At 46.7% G+C, this 27,821-nt stretch overlaps 1 protein-coding gene across 1 annotated transcript; it reads right to left on the bottom strand.

Annotated features, from left to right (window-relative positions):
* Nucleotides 1-307: 307 nt before the first annotated feature.
* Nfe2l3 (NFE2 like bZIP transcription factor 3) lies at nt 308-26,994 on the bottom strand. Its single transcript, XM_055611901.1, has 4 exons — nt 26,270-26,994; nt 6,968-7,144; nt 2,434-2,517; nt 308-1,852 (listed from the first exon to the last, which is right to left on the bottom strand). The coding sequence occupies exons 1-4, from the start codon at nt 26,777-26,779 to the stop codon at nt 620-622; spliced, it is 2,004 nt and encodes a 667-aa protein (XP_055467876.1). The 5' UTR covers nt 26,780-26,994; the 3' UTR covers nt 308-619.
* Nucleotides 26,995-27,821: the final 827 nt, after the last annotated feature.

Here is a 27,821-nt window from a genome sequence, read left to right as displayed (position 1 = left end):
AGTGACAGTTCAAATTATAACAAAATCACCTGTTTTAGTGAACTTGAGATAATTTCTGTTTAATCTGGTTCATGTAAATTTTTTAAAACACCCGTGTTTTAAGATGGTAAGCTTAGTAGCTGTTCATCTAACTTAATATTTTAGGTTGGGAGGTTATTGCCACAGAGTAGTACTACTGTGTACGGATTCATAAAGCTAGGGTACTTTGGTTTGAAGCTTGACAGTAATTAGCCTTAGAGACATATTGTTAAGAAACTGCATTTTATGGACAAACAAGGAAAACAAAGTTTGGACTTTGGCTGAAATATTCAAATATAAAATTTATTTTCACACTTTCACAAGTTAAATATTAAAAAAACTTCAGAAAAAACTAGGGCTATTTCCACTTAAAGCCGAAAACATCTCAGCTTTTTCAAATGAGCACCTTATCAAAAGGTGACTGTAAAAGTTCTGGGAGCTTAACATAGGTATGAGTCATAGTGCAGTAATGGTCCATGAAAATGTGTGGATTCCCCAACTTCACAGAAGCATAATCTTCAGTCCTAAACATTTGTCAATTCAAACTTAAAGCCTTAACTAAGTAGCAGTGCTTTTTAAGGCTTGAAGTTTGTGATGGAGGTCACTGGAGCTGTTCAGTTTCTTCTCTCTTTCCTTTTGGGGCTTCCTTTTTATGGCTTAATGGTACCAGTTCTTTGGGTACAATCAAAACAGTTCCATCTTGGCTGTACTGAAGTGCATAGTGGTTTGGATTGACTGGCCTACCTTGGTCATCTCTTAACCTACTAAAAACATCATGGTAGAGGTCATGCAGCTTCTGTCTCATTATAATAATAGCTTTATTACGTTGAGCTTGCTCACTCTTGAGGGCTTCCTTCTTTGCTTGTAAATTACATATATCATCTTCTAGATTTAATATGATGTCTAGTTTACGTTTACGGCAGTTCTGAGCAGCAACTTTATTTTTTCCTCTTCGTCTGATATCACGGATGAGAGAAACTTGCAAGTCTGTCAGATAGTGTCTGCTTAACATGCTGTTAAAAGAGTCAACAGGCATGTGGACAATTTCATCTACAGAAAAGGGAATATGCAGAGCTTTAGCACGTTGTTCATCACGGCTCAAGTTTCTGTCTGGGTCATCAAGGCACTCACTGATTTTCTGTGACTTGCCTGACCATGTAAAAGATTGAGGTGTGGGCTCTGGTACACCTGACTGTAAGTGGTAAGTGTGGTCATGAAATACTTGCTGACATTCAAGATCCCCATGAAAGCCAGATACGGTCCTGTGATCCGTATGACAATGTTTACAGGGTTCTGGGTAGCAGCCTCCTACGGCACCCAAATCATGACAAAGAGACTGAAGGTCACTACTGTAACCGACAGCACCATCACACATGCAGTGAGAAGAATTAGACTTGGTAATGGAGGTGCTATTGTAACTTAATGAGAGCACAGAATCAGAGTCCGGTTCTTCAAAAAGTTGAGAGACTTCCAGTGGACTGAAACCTGTGGCTAATGACATTAGGTTTATTCCATCAAATATATTTGAGTCAAGGTCATACAGGACATCTTGGCTTGTTAGATTCCTCATTTGATTGTCAGCAGGTGGAAGAGACATGGCAGGGATGACTTGTTCAGGGTTGTTATGAGAATTTAACTGCAGAGATGGTTCTTGTGCCTGTGAAGACCTTGCTGTTGGATCTCTTCTAAAGGTAGTGTTGGGGCACAACAGCATGGCTTCATGAAGATTGACATCATGGCTTATAGCTTGGCTCAAATTTGTGTTATGTGCTAAGGAGTTCACACTCTCATTGACACTGCTCAGAAAAGGTGGAATATCTTCCAATGAGATGCCCTGAAGAACAAAAGTTATAATTTCAGAAGGAGTTCCATTATCTGATATAAGCTCACTTTTTTTTTTTTTGTCAATTTATCTGCACTAATATGGATATACTATTGACTGAACAAGTCCCTGCTTAAGATAATAATGTGATCTCAAATCAATGTGCTGCTGTTCCTAGGGCTAAGAGGTCTTGAATAATCAGGGAATTAAGCTGGCTATTTCAGTTATTAAGCCTTGTAATTTTAGGATACAGATCTCAATGCATTTGAAGCCGAAATCCACATTGTGAAGGGTCAAGGATAAGCAAGTGAGCAATCTTGAGGAGAGGTTAAGAGGCATTCTACCAGGAAAACAGTTAACACCAGAATGGATGTTAACTGTTGGATGTCTAAATGTGACAAAATGGCCTATGCTTTAATTCTCCAAGTGGTTGTTTCTATGAAAATTAACCCTTTGAGCTCTATAAATGTACTTAGTAAATTGCTATGTCTTCAAGTAGGATTCCTTAATTTACATAGACGTCTGTCAGCTCAAGGTTTGTTTTGTTTTGTTGGGGGTGGTAGCGTTTAAATACAAGTTAAGGTTCCTTTTACCTCCAGGGAATGTTCAGGCTGTGATGAAAGCAGTTGAAATAAATCTTCCAGAGAGAAAGATGTATCTGACCAATGTAGATGGCTCTGAATATAAACAGAAAATGATTACCATTAGAAAAACACTGAAATCTTAGTTTGAGTTTTTTGTTTTTTGTTTTTGTTTGTTTTGAGAGGGCCTTATAACCAAGGCTGGTCTGGAACTTACAGCAAGCTTCCTGCCTCAGCCTTTTGTGTGCCAAGAAATCTGGCATGTACCATCACATCTGGCTCTTTTAAGAGTTTTTTTTTTTTTTTCTCTCCAGGAGTGGGGAGGGATTGGGTTTCGAGACAAAGGTCTTTCAGTGTAACAGCCTGGCTATCCTGGAACTCGCGGAGATCCACCTTCCTTTGCTTCCCCAGTGTGTGTGCGCCTATTACCCAGCTTAAAGTTCATTTTTGCTGAGAGCTATTTTGTATAAATCTTCTGCTTCAAGGGTTACTAACTATAGACTCATTTTGACTATATATCTAAGGGTTCTGATTTCTAGCAGATGATTAGTTCTGTTTCCCATTAGCATTTTATGTTAGCAGCTCATATCCCCTTGGACATGGATTTTGAGGTCTTAATCTCTAGTATCTGCCTTCAAACCTGGTTCCAACCCTTTTGATTTTAGTTCCCAATTAAATTCTAAACTTAAGTTCATTCTTGTATCACTATTTTAAACTGTCCAGCAAGGATGGAAGGATGGTCCAGACGGTAAAGCCCTCTCAGCACAAGTCTGACAACCTGAGTTGGAGCCATGTCAAAGTGGAGGCAAGAACAGACTCCACCACATTGTCCTCTGACCTCCTACACATGCCTGGCACACACAAAATAATAGCCTGCGCTAGGATACCTGTTAGTGGACACAAGATTCTATTAAAATGTGCTACTCAAAAGAAAGCCTGGAAAACTGGCTCAGCACTTAACAGTGCTGTCTGCTCTTGCAGAGGGTCCAGGTTCAAAACATGGTGGCTGAAAACCACCTGTAAACTCCAGTTCCAGGGGATCTGAGGCCCTCTTAGGACCTCGGGAGGCATCAGGCAGAGACATACAGGCAGGTAAATCAGCATACATGCAACATTTTTTTCTTTTTCAAAAATGGATATTGCCAGTGGTATTCTGAGAGATACTGCTACTTTGGAGGCTGCGGTGGATCACAAGCTCACAGGTTTCCACATTTGAGACTAACTTCGGCCACACAGCATCTCAAGGAGAACAAAGGTAAAATTTGCAGTACACAGTGACCCAGGCTAGGGACATGAGTCTGGTAAGGCATGACAAGGAGTGATAGCACTGCCTACAATCCCAGCATTTGGGAGGATCAGGAATTGGGCTACGTAAGACAAAGTGCCCTGCTTTGGGTGTTGAATATGTTCTGCAAAGTTTGATCCAAACTGCTGTCTTACAGCTCTTTATCTCCATATGTAACGAGTCTACCATTTCTAATAGTGATTTAGTTACCACAAGTAATTAAGAGAAACTTTCCTTCCTGGAAAGGCCAATGAGGGAATAAAGAGAAAGACACCAACATGTGAGGAGAAATAGTAACCATTAGCACGAGGCAATAGAGAATTGCATAGTAAATTAAAGAACAGTAGAAACAGCTTTTTCTTCAGCTGACTGAGGCACTACAGAAGGTGGATTGAAGAAGCATCTTTGTCTTTTGAGATGAGGTCTTGGTAAGTTGCCCTGGTTGGCCTTGAACATTCAGTCATACCTCTGGATCCCAGGTCACTGGGATTATAGGCCTGTACTATGGCTTCTCGATTTTAAGAGTGAAACTAGGCTGATGAAGGTTGAAGCTGGAGAGGTTAAGGGAGCAAAAGGCAGGTGTGTTCTTCCTTTCAAAAAGGGGGGCAAAAGAAGCACTAAGGAGACCATTTACAGATTGTTAAATGTTCCTTGAAGTGAGCAAGTGTCTAGAGACATGTTAGGCAGCCAAAGACCACCCAGTAAGGGGAGGCATGCCAGTGAACATTCAGAAATCTTAACAGGACCATCTGGGGGCAAATGAAAATGTCTACAAATATGGAACAGTTGCCTATAAATATCCAAAAGTTTTTTATATATCCAATCAGTAAGTGAAAGCACCACCTGCTGGGCCCAGTCAACCACCTTCCTAAGCTCTTACTATCCTTGCCCCTGGAGGAAAACAGTCTCACCAGCAGGGAGGACAATCTTGTGACCTCAGTGTGATTTGTCAGTTGAGGGTGCAGCAGATGAGGAGGTAGGGTGTTTAATTTTGTACTTAAGAGCTGCTAAGCTACTATGACCTGAGAGTGTTTTGGCTTTTGTTCTTGGTAGTGTTTAGGACTGGACTAGGGCCTCATGGTGCTAGGCAATTATTCAACCACTGGCCTGTATTCCTAGCCCAACCAGAGAGTTCTTTTTTGTTTTTGTTTGTTTTGTTTTGGTTTCACAAGACAGGGTTTCTCTGTGTAGGTAGCCTTGGCTGTCCTGGAGTCTGCCTCCCTGAGTGTTGGAACTAAAGGCTGTGCCACCACGCCCAGCTCCCAGAGGGATTTCTTAATGTGAATCTCTAGAAGCTGTGCTCCTGGCCTAGGTTTTACCCGTAGTATAAGAACAACTGCATTCCTAGAAAGAGAAAGGCCAGAAGGGGGTCAAGAGTGGTGGGCAGATAAAGAGAGCACCCTCTAGTTACCGTATCTTGGGCTAGTTCTAGCCCTCGGAATAGCCATTCCTTACATGTGTCAGAACTAACCCGCAACTACCAGATAAAACCTTTTGAGACCTATTCACTTAGCAGACCACTAGCTTCCACCAACCCAAAAGCTCAGCTAGCATCTGGGTGGACCTCTAGAAAAGCTGCCCTCATCTCACTGTACCTGCCTCTCTGATGTACTCACCAATGTACTCATCAAACTTGCCAATATGGAAAAACCTTCGTGAAACTGCTTCCATGTTGGAACATGGAATTAGAAGTAAAGTAAATCTCTGTTCCTGGGCCATGGTCACTCAAAATGACTCCAGAATAAACTCTCTTATTCCCTTTAAGATGAGAGCTGTGCTACATCTGTGCAGGGGTTCTAGGTTATCTCCATGAATAGTCCTTAGTTGGAGTATGAGTCTCTAGGAAGTTCCCTGTGTTCAAATTTTCTGGTTCTGTTGCTCTCTTTGTATGGTTCCCGTCCTCTCCAGCTCTTACTATTTCCCACTTCTTACATAAGATTCCATGCACTCAGCCCAACAGTTGGCCATAGTTCAGTGTCCAAGTGGGTTACAAAGTAATGGGAAGAGGGACTGCCTCTGACTTAATCTGATTGGCCTGCTCTTTGATCACGTCCCCCTGAGGGGGAGCAGCCTTACCAGGCCACAGAAGATGACAATGCAGCCACTCGTGATGTGATCTGATAGACTAAGATCAGAAGGAAGGAGAGGAGGACCTCCCCTATCAGTGGACCTGGGGAGGGGCATGCATGAAGAAGGGGAAGGGAGGGTGGGATAGGGAAGGGAGGAGAGAGGGGCTTATGGGGGGATACAAAGTGAATAAAGTGTAATTAAAAAAAAAAAAGATGAGAGCTGTGGATTTTACATCAACTCCGCAGTCAGGTTCTTGGTGTGACGTTACATGGTGATGAGGGCTATGTAAGTGCCAGGGGATAGGACTCCCCATCATCTAAGGGTTTTCAGGACTGAGCTCCAGACTCCACCTCCCAGAGAAGGCAGGTACTGCAGCTGGTCACGGTGAAAAAACCATCAGGACAAGGATGCACTTCGCAGGTGAAAATGTCATGCATGTCCATTAACCACCAGGTCTATGTGGAGCAACTCTGACAGACTTGTGGCTAGGACCATAGCAGGGCTAAGTCATAACTGGGGTATGGCCCACGTGAAACCTGGGGTCACCCTGTTCAGTCAAGAGAACAGAAAGATACCCTTTAGAAGGAGTTTGGACCTCGCCCCTTAGGTGAGGGCAGAGTTAGGAAATGGGCTATTGGGCACCAGTGGTTGGCCTGACCCACTGACAGACTGAGGACTTGGGTCTAAGCTTTATGGAAATTGAGAGAAATGTTTCTAAGGATGGCCCTTCGTTTGACCTCCCAGACCTAGCCAGGCTAATCTGGATGCCAGCTATCATTTACTCCTTGACTTAGTAAACATAAATAACATTCCTGCTAATAAGTTCTGTCTATAACCGGAGAAAATGCTTTGGGCTAATTGCTTTGTAAGTACAACTGCCACATATAACCTTTTTTTGTTTGTTTTGGTTTTGGCTTTTCGAGATGGTGGTTTCTCAAGATAGTTTCTGTGTCACCTTGGCTATCCTGGACTCCATTTTTAGACCAGGCTGGCCTTGAACTCACAGTGATCCGCCCGCCTCTGCTTCCCTGAGTGCTGGGATTAAAGGTGTGCACCACCATGCCTGGCTTACACACAAACTTTTAAATGTGTTTTTATGTCAGTGTATACTTAGACACAGAACTCATCAACAACACAAAGTCCTTATAAAAGGCAAATGGCAAGCCTCCTGAAACCTTCTCACCTGCTCACCTGGTTTCTAGACTCAGTGATCTTCTCTGCTTCCCAGTCAGGTGTGTCTGTCATTTTGGTTTCATCTTTCTTACTCTGTTGTAGTGATTTTGCGTGGCTTGACACCCCTTCCTCATTTTCTTCATGCTGGGAACTGTGATCCACAGCTTCACTCTTTTCTTTTAGTAGCTCATTCTCCTGTTTAAAAACAAAAACAAAACACCCCAAAATGTGCTAAGCAAAAAACCATTATCAACAAATATGAAAAATCTTTAGAATGGCACTGTACTTACTGTTGAGTGAAACCCAGTTATCAGCTGAGGCTAGCGCCTCATTATTCACTATCAAAGAAGCATTCGATTCTAAAACAAAGGACAGTTTTGTGTCCCGCCCCCCTTATGCACTCCTGAGACTTCTAGTCTCTATAACCCAAACTGTATAAATCTATAAAGCCCCTAAATTGAAATGATGAACAAATTATATTACATTTCAAAATCAATGTTCCCAGCAGGCAGTTTTTATTTAATTCTTAGTTGAAAACTGATCAGAGACATAAGCTACAAGCAAATAATTATCAAATATAATACACATAAATACACATATGTATGTAGAAAAATCCAGGAAGCAGTATTTTACAAATTATGTATTGTGTTCTCTCTGAAAGGCAGATGGGGTGTGGACAGGCTGGGAAAGGGTTTGATTCATTTTATAGACCAAATGTATACTCCTTTTACAACCAGAAAACTATTTTTATTTTGGCTTAGAGCTTGCTTGCTTATTTATTTATTTATTTATTTATTTATTTATTTATTTATTTATTTATCTATCTATCTATCTATCTATCTATCTATCTATCTATCTATTTATTTATTTATTTATTGTTTTTTTTTGGGGGGGGGAGGGTTGTATAGCCTTGACTTGGACTCGCTTTGTAGACCAGGCTGGTCTTGAACTCAGAGATCCACCTGCTTCTGCCTCCCAAATGCTGGGATTATAGGCGTTTGCCACCATGCCTGGCTTCACCCCCTCACCTCCTTTGGCTTAGATATTTCATTTTAACTTATTTACCAAGAAGATGTTTGCTTTTAGTTCACTTTCTCTAAGACAGTTTTTTAAGTGGAGAGAGACTCTTCTAAGCCAGTCAAATGTTACAGTGGAGGAGGCACTAGCTGCCGACAGGTTCCACTCTGATACCAAAAGCCTGGGCAGAGTTCACTCAACTGTTACATCACTCAAACATCTCTTCTCAATTTCTTTTTCTTTTTGAAACAAAGGTTTCACTCTGAAGAATGGAACTCAGGCTGGCCTTAGCCTTGCTGCAATCTTCTTGCTTCAGCCTTCACCCTCAGCAGTGGGATTACAGACATGAGGCTGCCTCAACCGCTCTTCTCCCCCCTTTCCTTTTATCCATAAGATCTCTCTGTGTAGCCTAATCTGGTCTTGAACTTGTAGCCCTCTTGTTTAAACCTGCAGAGTTTGAGACTTCAGGCACCTGCCACCACTCTCCAGGAGAGTTTTTTTCATTTATAGGAGCCTGATGCTAACAGGAATAACCCAAGGTTCCACTTCCTCCAACACACAGAAAGGTTTAAAAAATGTAAATGTCAATAAAACAAACATCTACAAAGGTGGCCAATGGGGGTGGGGACCGGGACATTGGTTTTCTTGGTGTCGTCTCTACCAGTCCAGCTGTACCTCACTCTGAGATTCTCCACTTTCCCTCCAGACACTGAAGTGTTTTGTCCCCAGGGCAGTGGGTCTCTCCACGAGCACGCTTCTCAGGACACTGATGTTCACAAGTGGCTCCTGCTGCTCTTCTTCTCTCTGTTGTTGTTCCCCACCAATGGACAATCCCCATTAGCCACCTACTGTGCGCAGGAGCATCCGACTACATAACATTTCCCTTGGTCCCTTATCTCCCCTTTAGATTCCAACCCATTTTTCTGCCTACTTTTAAGGGAAAATTCTTCAGGAGTGATCTGTACCCAGTGTGCTCTCTCTCAAATCCATTTCAATGAGGAATTTTGTTCCACTGAAGCGGTGTGCCAGGGTGTTCCAAATCTAAAGGCTCTCCATCCTTCTTATATCTCACCCATCAACAAATTCCAACTCAGTTTCCACTGCCTCCTTCTGGAAACAGCTTGTGCACCCCACCTCTTTCTTTTAAGTCACCGGGGACTTCTAAGTTGCTGATTCCTGATCCTCAGATCTCTAAAATGAGCAATGTCCCACAGCTCTGTCCTCAAATCACTCTCTCTTCAAATATTATCATCCCCATGTTTTCTTAGCTCTCCCTCTCTGACATATTAAAGATTTCTTTTATTATTATTTTTACTTTCTGTGCATGGATGTACTGTCTGAATGTATGTCTGTATACCTCATGTGTGCCTGGTTTCATGGAAGTCCACAGAGGGTGTTGGATCCCCTAGGGTAGGAGTTACAGATAGTCCTACACCACCACCACAGAGATGGCAGGAATCAAACTTAGGTTTTTTGGAATCAAACTTAGTACTCTTTTGTTTGTCTTTAGTTTGTTTTTCAAGCCAGGTTTTTTTCTGTGTAGCCTGGCTGGCCTTGAACTCAGAATTCTGTCTGTCTCTGACTCTGAGTGCCACCACCACCCATTAGCCAATGCCCTTAACTACTGAGCTATCTCTCCAGCCCCTCTACGTGTTTTTAAAAAAGCACCTCTACTGCCAACACCTAGCCATTTTTTCTGTACCATTTAACATCAGCTATATTTATTTGTTTATGGTCTGCCCCACTAAAATGGTAGCTTCTCTCTACCTGCATACATGCACTCTGCATATACATGCAGAAGCCAGAGGAAGGTGCTGGGTGTCTTGCTCCCTATCACTCTGCTTTATTTCCTCTCATTGAACCTGGAACTAGGCTAGCAGCCATCAAGCCAAGCCCCCAAATTCCTCTTGTCTCTGTTCCCCATGGCACTGGGTAATAGGTACCCAGTGGCTGTGCCCAAATTTTACATGGGAATTTGAATTCAGGTCTCCATGCTTGCAGGACAAGCATCCCTGCCCCCTCACAGGGTCTCTCTGTGTAGCCCTGGCCATCCTGGAACTCACTCTGTAGACCATGCTGGCCTCCAACTCATACAGCCTGCCTGCCTCTACCTCCCAAGGACTGGGATTAAGGCATGTTCCACCAATGCCCTGCTAGGACAAGCACTCTCACCTAGCCATCTCCCAGCTCCCAATCTTTTTCTTCTTTTTTACTTACTTACTTTATTTTTATCTATACAATCTATTCATCTATCCATCCATCCATCCATCCATCCATCCATCCATCCAATTATTTATTGGAGACAGGATCTCTTTCTTTTATAGCCCTGGCTGTCCTGGAATTCACTCTGTAGACCAGGCTGGCCTTTGAGAGGAAGACATAAACACTATTTTGTCATCATTTTAGGACCAGGCCTGACATTAAAAGAAAAGTCATCAGTCCCAGGAACTAGGCCATAGGTCACCAATTCCAGGAACAAGACCATAAAATCCCCTACCCAAGGAACAGCCTGGAAATAACCACAAGAATGGGAAAATATCTTGTCTCAGGATGGGGCATCTGGCTGGGCAGCCTTATCTCATCCTGTAGTTAAACATTCATGGCACAGGAATGCCGCCCATTGACCACCTGGACTCAAGCCAGTGAGGAACTGGTCCTTGTAACTTACCTGGTACCCACCAATGAGGTCTTAGATTACCTAACCTTTGCTAGAATTTCCCTAGTTTCCTATAAAAAGGCCTGTGCACCTTTGTCTAGGGTCGCCATTTTGTAAAATGGTTTGACCCCTGCATGCAGGTTTTTGAGAAGTAAAACACTCTTGCCAACTGCATCTGTGAGTGGCAGTCTCTGCTCAGTGGTTTCGGAATTAACAGCCTTGAACTCACAGAGATGCACCTGTCTCTATCTCTACAGTGCTGGAGTTACCAAGGCTGACACCAACAGTAGTTTCTTGAAGGCAGAGACTCTGTGTGCCTGCTGTCTACTCCAGAACCTGTCGTTTATCGCCCGTTAGCAAATATCTGTTGGAGGCAAATCAGGCACAACCTCCTTAGACTGTGGCAGAAACTCTTCTGTACCACAGTTTAGAGTCCTCCCTAAATTAGGGAGGGAGAGGTCACTGATCACCATTCATTCTACTGCTCATCTTTTGTCCAGGCAAGGCTTCTCTTGCTAACCCCAAATGTTGGATTCACAACAAAGGCTTATTTTATTTATAAAGCTGCTGTGGTTGGACAAAATTTCTAAGATCTGTAATGTGTGAGGTAATTCAATATACAGGAACACCCATGCTAATATGCAAACAGAAGTACATGCCTATGACATCACATACAGCACACATAGGCTAGATCAATCCCATACAGAAACTGATCAAAGAAGCAATAGTCTGGGAGGCTCTGTGTGTGTGTATACACGGTGTATATGAGTATGTGTGTGTGTATACACGTGTGCACCCATCTGTGTGTGAGCGAGTGTATGTCTTTTACAGTGTGATGGGCTGGTAACATTCTGGATGATTCAGGGAAGGTCTTAAGTTACAGAAATTCTACATGACCAGAATAGCAGTGCAAGAGGCCAACAGTTGGTTAAAAGCTCTTTCAGGTGGGGCTGGAGCGATGGCTTTGCAGTTAAGGACGCTGGCTGTATACTTCCAGAAGATCTGGGTTCCATCTCAGCACCCCCATGGGGGCTCACAACCATCCATAACTGCCAAGGATCCAACACCCTCTTCTGGCCTCCTAGGGCGCCACACACACTTGGTGTACAAACTTACATGCAAGCAAAACATCCATACACACAGAAGCGGGGTGAAGGGAAGGCACAGACACACAACTTCAATTCCAGCACTTGGGAGGGTGAGGCAGGAGGATCTCTATGAGCTCAAGGTCAATCTGCTATATATACCAAGCTCCAGGCTAGCTAGTGACATCCTATCTCAACCTTCACCGGAAACAGGAAGAGAAATCCTATCTCATGTGATGATCAGTCACAACTCACTGACTAAAGAGCTGAACAAAAGGACAAATCCACTCAGGAATAAAATGACCAAATGAGTGGGACAAAAATATCTCACAGTAGACTATAACTAAACAAAACAAAACAAAACGGTGATGCTAAATATAATGAAAAGACATTTAAACAGCCTCAGAGTGTCATTCTGTAGATCAAACCAAAACAACCGCAAAAGAACCCCACACCACTACAGGAGAAGCCTGGCAGACACCATCTTAAGAAATGGCCTACTATCATCTGTTGACAGACACCATGCCCCCTGCTATGAAGGAAACAATACTTAATCTAATGCTGAGGAGCCATTCCAGAATAAAGGTGTCTGACGGGTGTGATCAGTTAGATGCTACCGGGGCATGGGCTCTGAATGCAGCCGGCTAAGACAATGATCCTAGATTCACAATAAACTTGCTCACTTTTTTTTTCCCCTTCCTGATACAGGGAGGTTTATTTGAGGGAAGGGAAGGGAAGAGGAGTTAGGGCCTGAGTGAGCCATGAGGGCGGGGAGAGAGCGAGACAGATAGATAGTGGGAGAGCATAAGAGGAGAGAAGAAGTAAGAAGCAAAATTTCCTTACTTTGGTAACTGGATACAGAAAAAGAAAAATCACTCCTAGGAAACACAAATGTATCCAATATTAAGTAAGAAGTCCGTAGTGCTGGTTCACTCTTTAAATGTGTCATGACAGTAAAAAAAGAATTATGTGTTTATGTGTTCTGACAGTTATTAATATAAAATAAAATGGGAAATTGTAAAATCTTGGTAAACAACATTATTCAATATTCTTGCTTAAATTTCTTTTTGAGATTTTTATTTTATGTGTATGAGTAATTTTGCCCGCCTGTGTGTCTGTGCTCCATGTGTGTGCAACGCCCACAGAGGCCAGAGGAAGGGACTGGACACCGTGGGATTGTATAGATGGTTGTGAGCGGCCATGCAGGAGCTAAAAATTGAACCCGAGTCCTCCGGAAGAGCAGCCTGTGCTCTTAGATTCTTGTCCACTGAGCCATCGCTCCAGCACCATCCCACCCCCTTTTCATGCAGACAGGACCTCACTATGTATATGCCTGGCTGTCCCAGAACTTGCTACGGAGACTAGGCTGGCCTGGAACTCGCAGAGATCCACCTGACTCTGCCTCCTGAGTGCTGGGACTAAAGAAACGCACCACCACATTCAGTCTTGCATTTAGTCTGAAATTATCTTTATTTTTAAAAAATTATTTAATTTTATTTTATGTGCATTAGTGTGAAGGTGTCAGATCCATTAGAATTGGCATTACAGACAGTTGTGAGCTGCCATGTGGGTGCTGGGAATTGAACCCAGGTCCATTTGGAAGAGCAGACAGTACACTTAACCACTGAGCCATCTCTCCAGCCCCTATCTTTATTTTTATTATTTCCAATTATATTACATTTTGAGGTAAAAGGTTACCCTAAAAAATATCTATTTAGCAAAATGACTTGGACAAGGGATTGGCCCAGAAGAACGTCTCTTCATCACAGTGTCCTGGAATCCAAGAGCGTGTTTCAGAAGGACTCGGCAGGTCTGCTACAATGATGCCTCAAGGTGGTTCCAGCCCTAAGAACCCGTGGGAATTGCTAATAGGCTGTTGGCCTTCAACACTGCTTTAGGGTGGAAGCCAAGTGGCATTTGTGAAGAGTAAATGAGAGGGGACAACTAATAACTATGCCACTGGACAGGCCATCCTCTCAAGATTCAGTCATGGCAGGGAGTGGAGACATGAACCCAAGACAGCACTTTTTGTTCTAAAGATAAGAGATACTAGGGCAGAGGCAGGAGGATTGCCACAAATTCTAGGCCAGCCTGGAGTCTGTACTCAGACCTATTCTCAAAACCACCACCAGCAAAAAGCAGAAACAAAATAAAGGGCAGGAGCAATTCCTCAGCTGTTAAGGGCTCTTGCTGGTCTTGCAGGTGACTCAGCTTAGAGTCCTCAAACCCACATTGTGGCTCACACAACCATTTGTAACTCCAGTTGATACCCTTTCCTAGCCTTCAAGGGGACCAGGCACACGTGCACACACACACACACACACACACACACACACACACACACACACACAGGCAAAACACGCAAATATATAAAATAAAAAAATAAAGCAAATCTTTTAAAAGGAGTTTAAAAAACACAAAAACATCTGTATAAATAAATAAAAACATTGAACTCATAATTGTAGTCCAAGCAAGACTTGAACTCATGATCTTTTTGCCTTTAGATCCCAAGTACTGGGACACAAGTGTGTATCACCACACCAGCAACGATATAAGCTCTGGAAGGCAAACAGAAGCATCTTGACTGATGCCCACCAGGGCTAGGAATGGTTTCATTTGCACAGCAGCAGGTGGTCATCAGGCGTCTTCTCAGAAGATCCCTGTGCATTCACTCATCTCATTGCTGGCGGCAGATAGTTAGGAAGCCAAGGGGTACCAGGATCCTAATAAGTGATGAAGTCGAGGAATTACCCTGGGTTAGGGGCACACATGAAGATACAGACATCCCAACAGGGAAGGACTAGTGACGGCTGTTGGTGACCTGAGGCACCGGCGGACAGCTGTCTCTCCTTCCCTCATTTAAAATCAGGTCATGCCTTCCCAGGTGCCTTCATTCTATGACTGAAAAGGTCAAAGTGGGAAGGGGCAGGGCCGTAACAGCTCAGTGGAACACTGACAGCACAGTGCTTAACTACCCTGCGTTTGGGTGCCCTTTCTAAATGGGAACACTGAACTTAGCCTCAGAGTATGCTTTCCAAGACAACCCAATAGCTAGCAATTCTGCCTCTGGGCCGGAGAGGAGGAGGTACCCATGGGTAGAGGAGCCCCTGTTACAGTATTTGGATTTACAGAGTGAAAAGAGGCCACTACCTATGGGTACAAATCCTATCACAGCTTGCAAAACCCAGGGTGACATATACTAGGAGGTTTAGCCACAAGCTGACTGAGGGAAAAGGTCTACCCTATCCCAGCAGCTGTGTCAACTTGGACTCCTTGCTAAGCCTCTTTGACCCTCAGTTTCCCGAATTCTGTAATGTAGGGCTACAATGGAATTTGTATTTTAAGTATTTGTGGAAATGCCCCTTCAAACATTTCTCTCTCTCTCTCTCTCTCAGATTTATTTATATATTTATTTATCATGTATACAATGTTCTCCCTGTGCGCACCTGCAGGCCAGTAGAGGGCACCAGATCTCATTTTACATGGTTGTGAGCCACCATGTGGTTGCTGGGAATTGAACTCAGGACCTCTGGAAGAGGAAGCAGTGCTCTTGACCTCTGAGCCATCTCTCCAGCCCCTCCCCCCTTTCATACATTTCAAGACGCACGAATCATCCCTTTTATAGCTTCTGACTCGGGAGCCTTGGTAATCTTGCTAACAGCTGCCAAAACACTCAATTAACATTCTAAAAGAGATCGGGCAGCCTGGCCATCTCTGCTCCTGCCTTTCCCTCGTCTCAGCTCGCTCACAGCTGAGGCATAGGGGTGCTCTCTGAGACTGCGTCTGTGCTACAGTAGAGGTCTGTGGCCTATGCTCTCATAGCACAGGCCATTTAACTGTGTCACTGAGTTACATTAAGTCATTTGTGTGTGGGTGAGTTTTACTCTCGTGGGCTGGAACCTCACTACGAAATTAAAAAAAAAAAAAAAAAGGTTCCATGTGTGTCCTAGGAAGCCAACATAAATGTGTGTGGGCATGGGGGGAGGGTCACTTTATGTGATTTTTTCTTTCAGATGCTGACGCTTGCAGGAAGGCCTGTCCTACCATATCCTGCTCTCTTTCTGTACAAGGAACATCAGAACCTCAGTTTGGACCTTCTCACCAGCCTGCCTCCAAAGTCTCATGATTTTCTCTGCAGCACCTAGGTGTTGTCCTGTTGGGCCTTTTCTTTCCTGGTAGGCTATTAGCTTATGCGGCCTGTTTGCCTCTGTCACCCAGGAGAGTTTATGGAGGGAAGCCTTTCTGTATGAGTGATGAGCAGGGTGTGGGGGAGAGAGATGCAAAGTTGGTCTTTTCTCCTGTGGTTTTGTTTTTTCTCTTGGAAGGCCCCTGAAAGCCCCCGTAAGGCAGCTTGGGCTTACTCCATTGTACCGGGTCCTGAGGACTGGGTGGAGCTCTTCACTCCTGACGTGCCCTTTGGTGCCCTTTGTGAGCAGTTGCGGCTGGCCTAACTGGCCCTTTCATTTTCTCACCTGGGGGAGGAGTGACAAGACCTGCTTTGACTCTGAGGGTTGGGTGAAGCTTCAAAGACAAAGAACAGAGCACTGTCTGTGAGTGGGATGACATCAGAGGGAGCTGAGAATCGAGGCCTGTCTCTAGGCTGCAGGCAAGCTGGAGTCATCCGGCCTAGAGAACCAAGAAGCCAGATAAAGACAGCCTGTGTCCTGTTTGGCCTGGGTTTTTTTTAAATAGCAGTTTAGAATAATTACAGCTCATGTCTACCACGCTCTCCCTGTAGGTACCATGGCTATTACCTCATTTAAGCTGCCCAGCATCCTGACAAGGTACATACTGTTAGCATTCCTTCCACAGAGGAGGAAACTGAGGCACAGAAGTCCGACAACTAACCTGTCACACAGTGAGTGAGTGAGTGAATAACAGGATTTGCATTTGGCTGTGGGCATTTTCATTCCATTGCCAGCTAGAAGCCTGGTATGAATTCCTTCCTTCCTTCTTTCTTTTTTCTCTTTAAATTTTGGTTTAAAAATAAAATTTAAGCTGGGCGCAGTGGTGTACACCTGTAATCCCAGCACTTAGGAGGCAGAGGCAGGCAGACCTCTGGGTTCCAAGCCAGCCTGATCTAAAATTTGAGTGCCAAAGCTACAAAGAGAAAGCCTGTCTCTAAAAGCTAAAAGAAAAATAAATTAAATTAAAATGTAAACTACATAGGGTTTCTCTGTGTAGCCCTGGCTGTCCTGGAACTCTCCTCTGTAGACCAGAACAGCCCGGAACTCAGAGATCCACCTGCCTCCGCCTCCCAAGTGCTGGGATTAAAGATGTGCACCACCACCGCCTGGCTCTGGGTGCTGATTTTTATTTTTTTAATTATTTTTTTCATTAATTACAGTTTATTCACTTTGTATCCCAGCTGAAGCCCCCTCCTTCCTCCCCTCCCATGCCCCTCCCCCAGTGCACTGATAGGAGAGATCCTCATCTCCTTCCCTCTGACCGTAGCCTATCAGGTCTCATCAGGACTGGCTGCATTGTCTTCCTCTGTGGCCTGGTAAGGCTGTTCCCTGCTCAGGAGGAGGTGATCAAAGAGCCAGCCACTGAGTCCCTGTTCCCATTACTAGGGAACCCACTTGGACACTGAGCTGCCATGGGCTACATCTGTGCAGGGGTTCTAGGTTATCTCCATGCATGGTCCTTGATTGCAGTATCAATCTCAGAAAAGACTCCTGGGCCCAGATTTTTTGGTTCTGTTGCTCTCCTTGTGGAGCTCCTGTCCCCTCCAGGTCTTTCTATCTCCCCTTCTTTCCTAAGATTCTCTGCACTCTGGCCAAAGTTGGGCTATGAGCCTCAGTATCTGCTTTGATACCCTGCTGGGTAGAGTCTTTTAGAGGCCCTCTGTGGGCTCCTGTCCTGTTCCCTTTTTTCTCCCTCTTCTGATGTCTGTCCCTTTTGTCTTTCTGAATGAGGATTGATCATCTTACCCAGGGTCTTCCTTCTTGTTTAGCTTCTTTAGATGTACAGATTTTATTATGTTTGTCCTATTATATTTTATTATGTCTAATATTCACTTATGAGTGAGTATATACCCTGTATGTCTTTCTGCTTCTGGGATACCTCACTCAGGATGATCTTTTCTAGTTCCCACCATCTGCCTGCAAATTTCATTATTTCCTTGTTTTTAATTCCATTGTATAAATGTACCACAATTTCTGTATCCATTCCTCAGTTGATGGACATCTGGGTTGTTTCCAGATTCTGGCTATTACAAATAAAGCTGCTATGAACATGGTTGAGCAAATGTTCTTGTTGTATACTTAAGCATCTTTTGGATATATGCCTAGGTGTGGTATAGCTGGATCTTGAGGAAGCACTATTCCTAATTGTCTGAGAAAGCGCCGAATTGATTTCCAAAGTGGTTTTAAGAGTTTACATTCCCACCAGCAATGGAGGAGGGTTCCCCTTTCTCCACATCCTCTCTGGCTTGAACTGTCACTTGAGTCTTTGATCTTAGCCATTCTGAGGAATGTAAGGTGAAAGCTCAGGGTCGTTTTGGTTTGCATTTCCTTGACGACTAAGGAGTTGAGCATTTCCTTAAGTGTTTCTCTGCCATTCGATATTCCTCTATTGACATGTACTGATTCTTTAATGACCCTCCCGATCCAGGTGTACATCCCTTAAGCTCACGATGAGTCAGGACTCATTATGAATTAGACATGCTGGGGGTGGGAAAGAGGTTTGCTTTCCTAGTTCCATTTTCTTGACTTGTAACATACGTTAGAAAGTTTTAGCAGTAAAATGCGAGGTACACAAATCCACGTCTGCAGGCCCCTGGAGGAGGCTGTGAGCCAGCTAGACAGCAGCGGACCCGGGCAGCCAAAGCGAAGACACAAAAGGCCCACATTCAATGTGGCTAACTAAGGGAAGACCAGTACAAAAACAAAACAAAGCCAACCCAAAACCAGGCCAACTTTCAAACAGAAGCTGTAACATTCAAGACACAAGGACACGCGCCCCAACCCCCAGGAGCCATTGCTTTTGCATGCAGCCCCTTCTGCAGGCTGAAGTTTATTGGGAGTGTGTGGAGAGGGGTGTGCATGTGTGTGTGTGTTGCAGGGGGGGGGAGGAGATATTGTTCCTTTATTGTCTATTTATTTAATGTGAGTTTATCCCAGCCCAACTGGTCCTCAAAATGGCAGCTCTCATGTAGCCCAGGCTGGCCTTAAACTCCTGCACCTCCTATCTCCACTTCCTGAGTGTTGGGGTAAAGGCATGAAGCATGACACGGGTTTTGGAGCTGGTGAACCCAAGGCTTCCTGCTAACTAGGCATGCACTCTACCAATCCTCAATTATTCACCTTCAGCTCTTCTCTGATCACAGTTTTGGGGACAGGATTTGCAGAGGTGCAGACACATACTCTCAGATATTCACTATGTCACATGGAGGCACCTGTGTAACTTGTGCCCCAATTATGACATAAGATGCTTAGCAAAGTTCTCTCCTGTTCTGATAGTTTACTTAAAAAATGGTGATATTTAAGCCGGTCGTGGTGGCACATGCCTTTAAACCCAGCACTCGGGAGGCAGAGAAAGGTGGATCTCTGTGAGGTCGAGGCCAGCCTGGTCTACAAAGCGAGTTCCAGGACAGCCAGGGCTACACAGAGGAACCCTGTTTCAAAACAAAACAAAACATGACATTTATTTATTTGTGTATGATTTCATATGGAGGGCAGAGGACAACTTGCAGGAGTCAGTTTTCTCCTTTTACTACAGGGTCCCAGGGATTGAACTCATGTCCTTTGGTTTGCTGGCAGGAGCCTTTCCCTAGGGCACCATCTTTCTGGCCCCTCATCATTAGTACTAATTTATTTGAAAGCCAGCTCCTCATTTCTCAGCCCATTCCACTTTCATCCAGGGGAATGTTACCTGGAATGTGGGAAATGAAAGAAGTTTGAACTTGGAAACACCTGCTGGGTCAGCTGACACACTGTTCCTGACCCTCCTGCTCTTCCACTGCCAGTAAGAGTTCCCTAGCAGGAAAGAAGGCGTTCTGTCTTACTGAGGTTGCCAGCAGTTGCCTGGAGAGGATGATGTTTCCAGGAGACCTGACGTTTCCTAAAACACAGGAACCCAGCAGAGCTTTTCCACTTAATCCTCACCAAGACACTCCAAAAAGGATACAGATATTCTCTTCTCACCAACTCAGAAAGGCAGGTTTGCAGGAGGAAACGGGGCTGAAGTGGCTTTACTTGTCGAGGTATCCAGCATCCACAGTCTCCACCGCACAAACGCTATTCGCTCCGTAGGAATCAACGGGTGTCATTATACCAGCTGACTTGAAGTGTCTTCAGTAAGTAGCCACATCCCATCGGTCGCAAAACTTCAGGAGCAACATGGCGGCTTCCAGGAGGAGAAATCCGGCCAGAAGCCTGCAGCATCCCGGCCTCTGGTGAGTTGCCAGGGCATTCTACTGTCCTACCGTCTGCATGTGCCAGTCCCTACAACTCTGTGTTGGCCAACTCCCTGATTTGTCTGAGTGTGTGTGTTTATTCATTCATACTCTGCTCATTCCATTTATCCCGACAAAGCCTGGCTGAGAAGATGGGAACCCCGTTCTAGGCCCTGGAGGCTTCCCAAGGCACGAGCACATTCTGCCAGCCACCACCTGCTACCCGACCTAAACAACTGGGGCGCATGCCTCTGCCACCTCCAGCTGCTCAGAGTTGTATGAGCTCCACCACAGCTGCGTCGGTGGAGCCATTCCACACAAAGCTGCCCTCAATGGGAGCGGGTTGTTTTTCCCTTTGGAGTTCCCAAGTGGGTGGGAGATGTGGCTTACGCAATGCTTAGGAACAGCAACCAGTTCTACTCCAGGCAAGGCCGCTAACTTGCTCTGTCAGCTCAGGCAGCCCTCAATCTTGACACCTGACCCAATTACAATGACAACTTGAAAGTCTGCTCTTCAATGGCCCCGCACACTTGAGCGGCTGACAGGAAGTGGTCACGGATTTCAGAGCTTGTCTACTTTCTACCTGGTGATCTGGCCTTGAAGGACCCCACAGCTCATCGCAGTCAGGGCATCCACCCAGCGCAAGCCTCAGCAGACTGACCCTGCAGACGGTACATGCCGCACTGCACTCTGCTCCTGGTCTTGGGTGGACTGAAGCTGCCACACTCTGGACACTGCGGTCCACAGTAGCTCCGTGTGACAGAAGAAAGGCTACGGGGTGCAGTGTTGGCTCAAGGGAAGGGGAGGTGTTTTGAGGATTGGGTGACAGCTGAGCCAGCCTGAGGATTTAACAGTGAAAGACACGAGAGGAATGAAAGGATGGCATTCTGGGCAAAAGATAAGGGAGTGAGCCGGGGATTGTCTGGGGAGAGCAGGGGAAGGAGTTTTGGGCTGGAAAGCAGGTCACAGGCACCTGATCAGCAGGCTATTAGTTCAGGAAGATTGGTGTCACAGTGGCCATACCTGGGGAACCTTGAATGACAAAATATGGACTAGAAGGTAATGATTTGCTGGTGGAGCCTCCTCAGCAGAGGTAGCCCTGGTAGCAGAACAAAGTGTGTGTGTGTGTGTGTGTGTGTGTGTGTGTGTGTGTGTGTGTGTGGCTGGAGGGGGGACTCTGGAACCCTGCCAGGATGATCGACAGTAGCAAATTCGAAGGCCAGCGGCATACCAGCTCTGCTTAGCCTGACTGGCTAACCATATCCACACTAACCCTGTTAGCACCCATTTTACAGAGACAGTGAAGTATGCGGCAGGTAGGACATACATGCAATGGAGACAATCTGGTTGGCCTGGCTCGGCGCTAGCCCTGTGACTCCAAGACTGGCCTCCCTTGACCCCTGTGCCCTGTATACTAGACTCCTACTATGTGAGCTAAGCAGCAAGACAAAGTGGGGAATAACTGAACAGATAGAGAGATTTTTCTGTAACCCAGCAACAAAACAGACAACAAAACGACAGCGACAAGGGTTTAAAGTTCTCATCAGGACACACCGAGTGCTGCCACAAACAGCCCCGTACAGAAACTAACTGACTCCGTGTCTAATAGCTCAAGTACAAGCAAGCTGTACACCTGACAGAAGGGCGATGGGACTGGTTTAGGTCAAACTGTCCCTTCCACAGTTCCCTTTAAGTCCTAACTCCTAAGAAGGCAGCCATATAAACCGCGTCACTGCAAATATAACTGGGTAAAAAGAGCGCTGGGTGGACGCCATGTGACTGCCCTTCCTACAGAAGGGAAACATGGGAAGGGGAAGGGAGGCAGAGACTGACTGCGCAGCAAAAGCCACAGAATACCAGAAGCTCCGGCAAACCACCAAAATGCAGATTCTCCCATCCATCCTTGGAAGGACTCACTCTACTGACACTCTGCTTTGGACTTCCTGTCTCCCAATAGGTTTCTATGTAAGCGCCCAATCTGTGGGTCCTCGTACAATGGCTACGCCGTTCTTTCCTCCTCAAGGGGCCAAGGTATACCTATACACCGCCCACTAACAGCAAAATGAAAACCCCACTGGGGAACCGCGCCACTGTGAATGAAGACGGCGCCTGCATCACAGCTTAGTGAAAACCAAGCGTTTGCTCCCCGCCTCTGACCAACCGCCTAGGCGTCAGGAGATAGGTACCTTTGATTCTGAAATGGAAACTAAATTTACTTCAAATCAGAGACGGTCTTTCTCTCCCCATCATTCTTGGGATGATCCGTGGACCATAGTGATTCTACGAACCGAAGGAACCATCCCAAAGAAAGGCAGGACATTTGGTAGGGTAGCTCACACAGCGGAGGGTTGGTTGCTGTCACAGGAGATGAAAAACCACAAGACAACCACAACCAACTCAGTTGCCAACAAAGCTCTCTGAAATGCTGACATACAGTTAACGCGACAGAACCATTATTTTAATTTTTTGTTATTTTCTCTTATGTGTTCGGCTATTTGCTTGCATGTATGCCTGCATGCAGTGCAAATGTCTGGAACCAGACTTACAGATGGTTGTTAGCCACCGTGTGGATGCTAGGACCCTAACCTGGGTCCTCTGCCAGGGCAGCAAATGCTTGCAGCCCCTCAGAGGCAAGAAGAGGGTGTTAGAGTTACCAGGACTGCAGTAAGAGACAGTTGTGAGCCCCCACTTGGGAAAGCCAGGTAGCTTTATTTCTTGAGCAGCCACAGTTCCCCGGGCGGAGCAGAGCTCCGACAGTTCTAAGTGAATGGCCACGGTTATAAAAAGGAAGCTGTCAGTTCTGGGGAATTCCAGAGTCTGTTTTCATGATGATTGCCGCTCTAAGAAGTGAAATCAAAGCAGTGCTTACTTCCGATACTTTGAAAATCCCCGACTCCAAAATGTTTCTGCATGTGCATAAAAGCTATGGAAAATTATACTCTAAAAACAGAACGTCTCCCAACTCCAATGTAAGTCACTGGAATTATTGATCAGTTAGCTAATTCTCCTCCCACATTCCTATGGAGCCTACACACCGCTCCCTAGTAAGCTGGATAGAAACAAACAAGGCCAGGGGAAAGAGGCAAATGGCGACAAGCACAGACTTTAAATGTAGGGAAAGGACAAGTGCCACCCAGGCACCAAGCTGGCACCTCACACTCGCTTTTCCCATCCACAGCTCACCTCCAGGAAAACTTCACTTTCCCACTTCTAGTGAGATCCTGGGACTCCGGCGAGTCACATAAGCTACGGAGGAAGTGACATTATTTCCCTAGGCCGTTTTCCCCAGAGTCCTGATCCTCATCATGAATGCACAGCCTGCTTTTTATTTTATTAAGATTTTTAAAACATGTATTTATTTTTACCTAACGTGTATGAGTGTTTTGCCTACAGGTCTGTCTGTGTGCATGCAGTGTCCTCAGAGGTCAGAAGAGGGCGTCAGATCTTTCTGGAACTGGAGTTACAGATGGTTGCTAGGCACCATGTGAGTGCTCGGATCCAAACCTGGGTCCTCCACAAGGGCAGCAAAGGCTCCTAACCACTGAGATCTCTAGTTGATAACCTGCCTCTAGTTGATAACCAAGCCAGGCTTGGTGACACACACTTGTAATCCCAGCACTTGAGAGGCTGGGACAAGAGGCCTAAGAGTTCAAGGCCAGCCTGGCTAACAATACTCAATAAAGCTAGTTGTGGAGGCTCATGCCTGTAATTTCAGCACTAGAGAGAGGGCAAAGGGTAAGCTTCAAGGCTTTAAGGTCACACTTGTCTATATAGCAAGTTCAAGACTAATGAGGGACACATGACACCCTACCACAAAACCACCACCACCACCACCACCTACCAAACAGACCACAAGCAAACAAACAAATCCAGAACCAGAAAGCAATTGTCTTGGGGCCAGAAGACAGGCTGAGTCAGGGCTGACTCATCCTATCCCAGATGCATTCTTATAGACAGAACCGGAGTACAGCCCACAGTACTTAATTAATATATGAATCTGGGAGACGGAAGACTCTGGAACTCAGTCCACTTCTGGCATTAACTAATGTGTGGATTTAGCCAAGTTCCCTGACCTCCCTTGGGTTTCTTTCCCTTAAGTACAAATCAGACACATACCGCAACAGTGACCTGGCTCCCAGAGTTCTAAAGGGCTCGGCAACTGATCACTGCTTGATTGAACAGAGCCAAATCCCACTGCTACCATGGGTCCAGCAGGGACACATGCCAGCCCAGCCAGGGAAGGCACTGCCAAGAGAAGTGTTAGAGGGTGGTGGGAGACTGGAGGAGGTAGACCACAATGGCTTTAAGAAAGAGGGTCTCCAGGTCCTTCTTGTGAGGACTATTGGCTGACCCAGAGGGTAAGAAGAGAAAGATAGCCAGTGTGGAGGTGCAAGCCTGTAATTCCAGCATGTGTGGAGGCTGAGGCAGAAGGATGGCTGTGAGTTCGAGGCCAGCCTGGTCTACAAAGCAAGTCCAGCACAGCCAAGGAGAGAGAGAGTCTGACACCTGAGTTCAGATTCCACTCTCCATCACCAGCCACTTTTGTTACCTTGCAGGAGGTTTTTGTTTGTTTGTTTGTTTGTTTGTTTTTCTTTTTTTTTCTTTTTGTTTGTTTGGTTTTGTTCTGTTTTTAAAGACAGGGTTTCTCTGTGTAGCCCTGGCTGTCCTGGAACTTGCTGTGTAGACTAGGCCTCTGTCTCAGAGTGCTGGGATTAAAGGTGTGCACTACCCTCTCCTGGCTTCCAGTTTCTTAACCTGTGTTTCAGTTCCCAGGCCCTCAGAGCTGCCTCCGAAACGAGCCCACCAGCCCACATAGGTATTAACCAGGTAATGATGGGACCAGAGTTCTCGGAAAAGCTTCCCTTCCCCCTTCAAAGGCTTGTACACTTAGCAAGCTGGATGACATTGGGCTGTGAGAGCAGTGCGGTGCCACCTCATACGGAATCCACCTTGGAGTTCAAACCCACACTTCACGGGACCAGAAAAGGCAGAGGCGCTCCTAAGATGAGAAGTGCCCCTCCAGGGGTGACAGCCCTCTCCCTTGGGCTTCAGATCTGTGAGGTGGAACGGGGCACGGCTTCCTGTCTGTGCTACACCAACAGGAGCCTACCAAGGCTAACACCGGCCCCCACCCCATTAGTTCCCATCCCTGGGAGGAGGAAGGGATCAAATCAGCAGAGCAGTGAATCACCAGCACCTCACTGCGATGACCCCTCCAAGAAAGGGTGGAGGAGCCTGTCAGGCAAGTGCCTGCACAAACAGGGTAAATCTGAAGAGCCGCAAACAAACCAGTTCAGCCCCATTTTGCACAAGACTGCTGTCACAAAAACAACATCCTACAAACACTTGTGGATTCACTTCAGTTAACATCAAGCTCTGGGCCTAAGGAAACTCCCGGGGAGGCAGGAACTCTCTAGCTGCAGAGGTCTTTCTGGTTTCAGTTTACAGATCTTGTGGAAGCCTTTAAAAACAACAACAACAAAAAAAAAAAGTTCATCCGAAGGAGAGACCCGGCAACCAAAGGACACTGGAGTGCTTTGTGTATGTAAATAAGGGATCTCACACGTTTCCAGTAGGGAGGACTCCCAGGCGAGGAGGTGGATGGTTAAATCACAGAGGGACCAACTGCACTCAACACCGGGGCTCCCCTTACTCCAGGAGCACAACAGCACAACCACAAACAGGCTACAGGTAAGGTTAAATTCAGGGCCAGGGCCCTGCCCGTGCGTTGGGTGCGTGGTTCTTCAGAGAGAGGCGCGTCTTCGCGGAGACCGGGGCCTCCTCCAGATCTTGCACAGGTTCCCCACCAAGACATCTTTACGCATTCGGGGTACGGATTAAAGATTAAAATGCCACGGTTTGGACAGCACCATCCCCCTATCGCTTCCCCATTACCAAACTACCCTCTACAGCCATCAAACACAAGGAAGGGTGTTCTCCGCACGCAAGCGGATTCCATCCACTTTCCCCAAAATCAAATTCCACCTCCTTCATTCAGAAAGAGGTGGGGCAGATTCGTTCCACAACCTACAACTACCTAGGGTAAGCAGAAAGGAGAGAGCGGGTGTGACCCTGTGTAGCCGTCGCGACCCTAGGGCTCCGGGCCGGTCCTTCCAAGCCCGGAGGGCGCAGACCTAACATTCGCTCGCGTCCCTGTAGGTTACCTGACTCCCGCCGGCGTCTCGCACCTGCGCCGTCGGTTCTGCCGCCTTCTCCGCCTCCTCCTCGGCGGCCAGAGGGCTGCTCTGAGCCGCTCGAGGGTCCCCGCCGCCCGCGGGGGGCGCCTGGGCACCGTCTCCCACGGCCGACGAGGCGGCGGTGCCGAGCAGCCCGTGGGCCCCGTCTGCGTCCCCGGTCGCCACGCTGTGCACTAGCCACGCGTCCACGCGGGTGCAGGGGATGAAGGGGACTCCGAGCGCGCGCACTTCGCGCAGCAGCCGGCCCTTGGTAGGCAGCTGGGGGGCACGTCCCCAGCCTCCCGAGGCCGAGAAGAGACTAGAAGCCGAGGCGGGGCGGGTGGGACCGAGTGGGAGCAGCTCTTCCCAAAGTGCGGCGGCCGGCGGCGGCAGGCAGAGGTCCAGGTCCACACGGAGGCCGGCCAAACTCAGCAGCAGCGTGAGGTGCAGGAGGCCGCCGCCCGCCCACCACGGCTTCGGGAGCTTCGGGAGCTTCATCTCCCACGGCGCGCCTGGGATGCGGACGCCCACCCGGCCCGGCGCTGCAGCGGCCGCGGTGGCACCAGCCGGGAAGACAATGGACCAGGGCGTACAAGGGGCGGTCGCAGCCTCACCCCAGCCAGGCACAAAGGCGCTCCAACGGCTGCAGGCACAGTGCCTGGCGCGGCCGGGGACCGGGAGAGGCGGAGGAGGAGGCACCTGCAACTACCCAGCTCTCAGGGCCCGCCCCACTGCCTGGCCACGCCCCACAGCCAAATCCCTAGTTAAGCTTCGCCCCGCCCCGAGCCGCAGGCATCGCCCTTGGGACACACCCATGTCTGGCCTGGGCTCCAAGCGTTTTTATAGGAGGGGTCTCAAAACGTTTTGGAGTGGATTTGGGGCTCCCGGACACCTCCGGCAGCCCTGGGGTACCGAGCTCGACCATTCTAGCTGAAAAACTAGAGGTGGTAATGGAGGAAAGTTCGGGGAGTTGAAGTGGGAAGAGACAGGGCGTGTAAACTATGGGGAAAGTGGCTGGACAGCTTTCGAGGCAAAAAGCCCATGCGGGGACCACTGCCCAGCACAGAGGACCCTGAATTCAGATTGCACCATCACCAGCCAGTTTTACAAGTTTGCATGGGCTTCTTAATAACCTGTGTTTCTGTTCCCTTTTCGATAACAAACAAGGATAATAGCACCTCAAACAGGGATTCAGGGAGGTCAGATCAACTACACAAAAGTCAAGAATCATACAGATCCCAAGCCTCCTTTTCAATGAAAGAATATTAGGCAGATGCACGCACGCATATTTCTACACCTTCACAGAATCTACACTCTTCCCCTAGACGGACTCTGCAATTTGCTAGTCTTCCCTCATGGCATCCTTTGCGCCTCACCTGAGAGCTGAGAACACCAGCTCTATACGGTTATCTGTGTGTGCTCAAATCTACCTACCCCAACACTGCTTCCTAGGTTGAGCTTGGGCAAACGCTCACTCTCTGTGTTTCCCAGGAGATCCAGGCAAACCACCAAGCACGACTGGACAGGCAGAGAGTACTGT

Source organism: Psammomys obesus, unplaced genomic scaffold, assembly GCF_907164565.1.
Source record: "Psammomys obesus unplaced genomic scaffold, mPsaObe1.curated_primary_1811, whole genome shotgun sequence".
In the NCBI taxonomy this organism is placed as follows: domain Eukaryota; kingdom Metazoa; phylum Chordata; class Mammalia; order Rodentia; family Muridae; genus Psammomys; species Psammomys obesus.
This window is presented reverse-complemented; position numbering and strand designations above follow the sequence as displayed.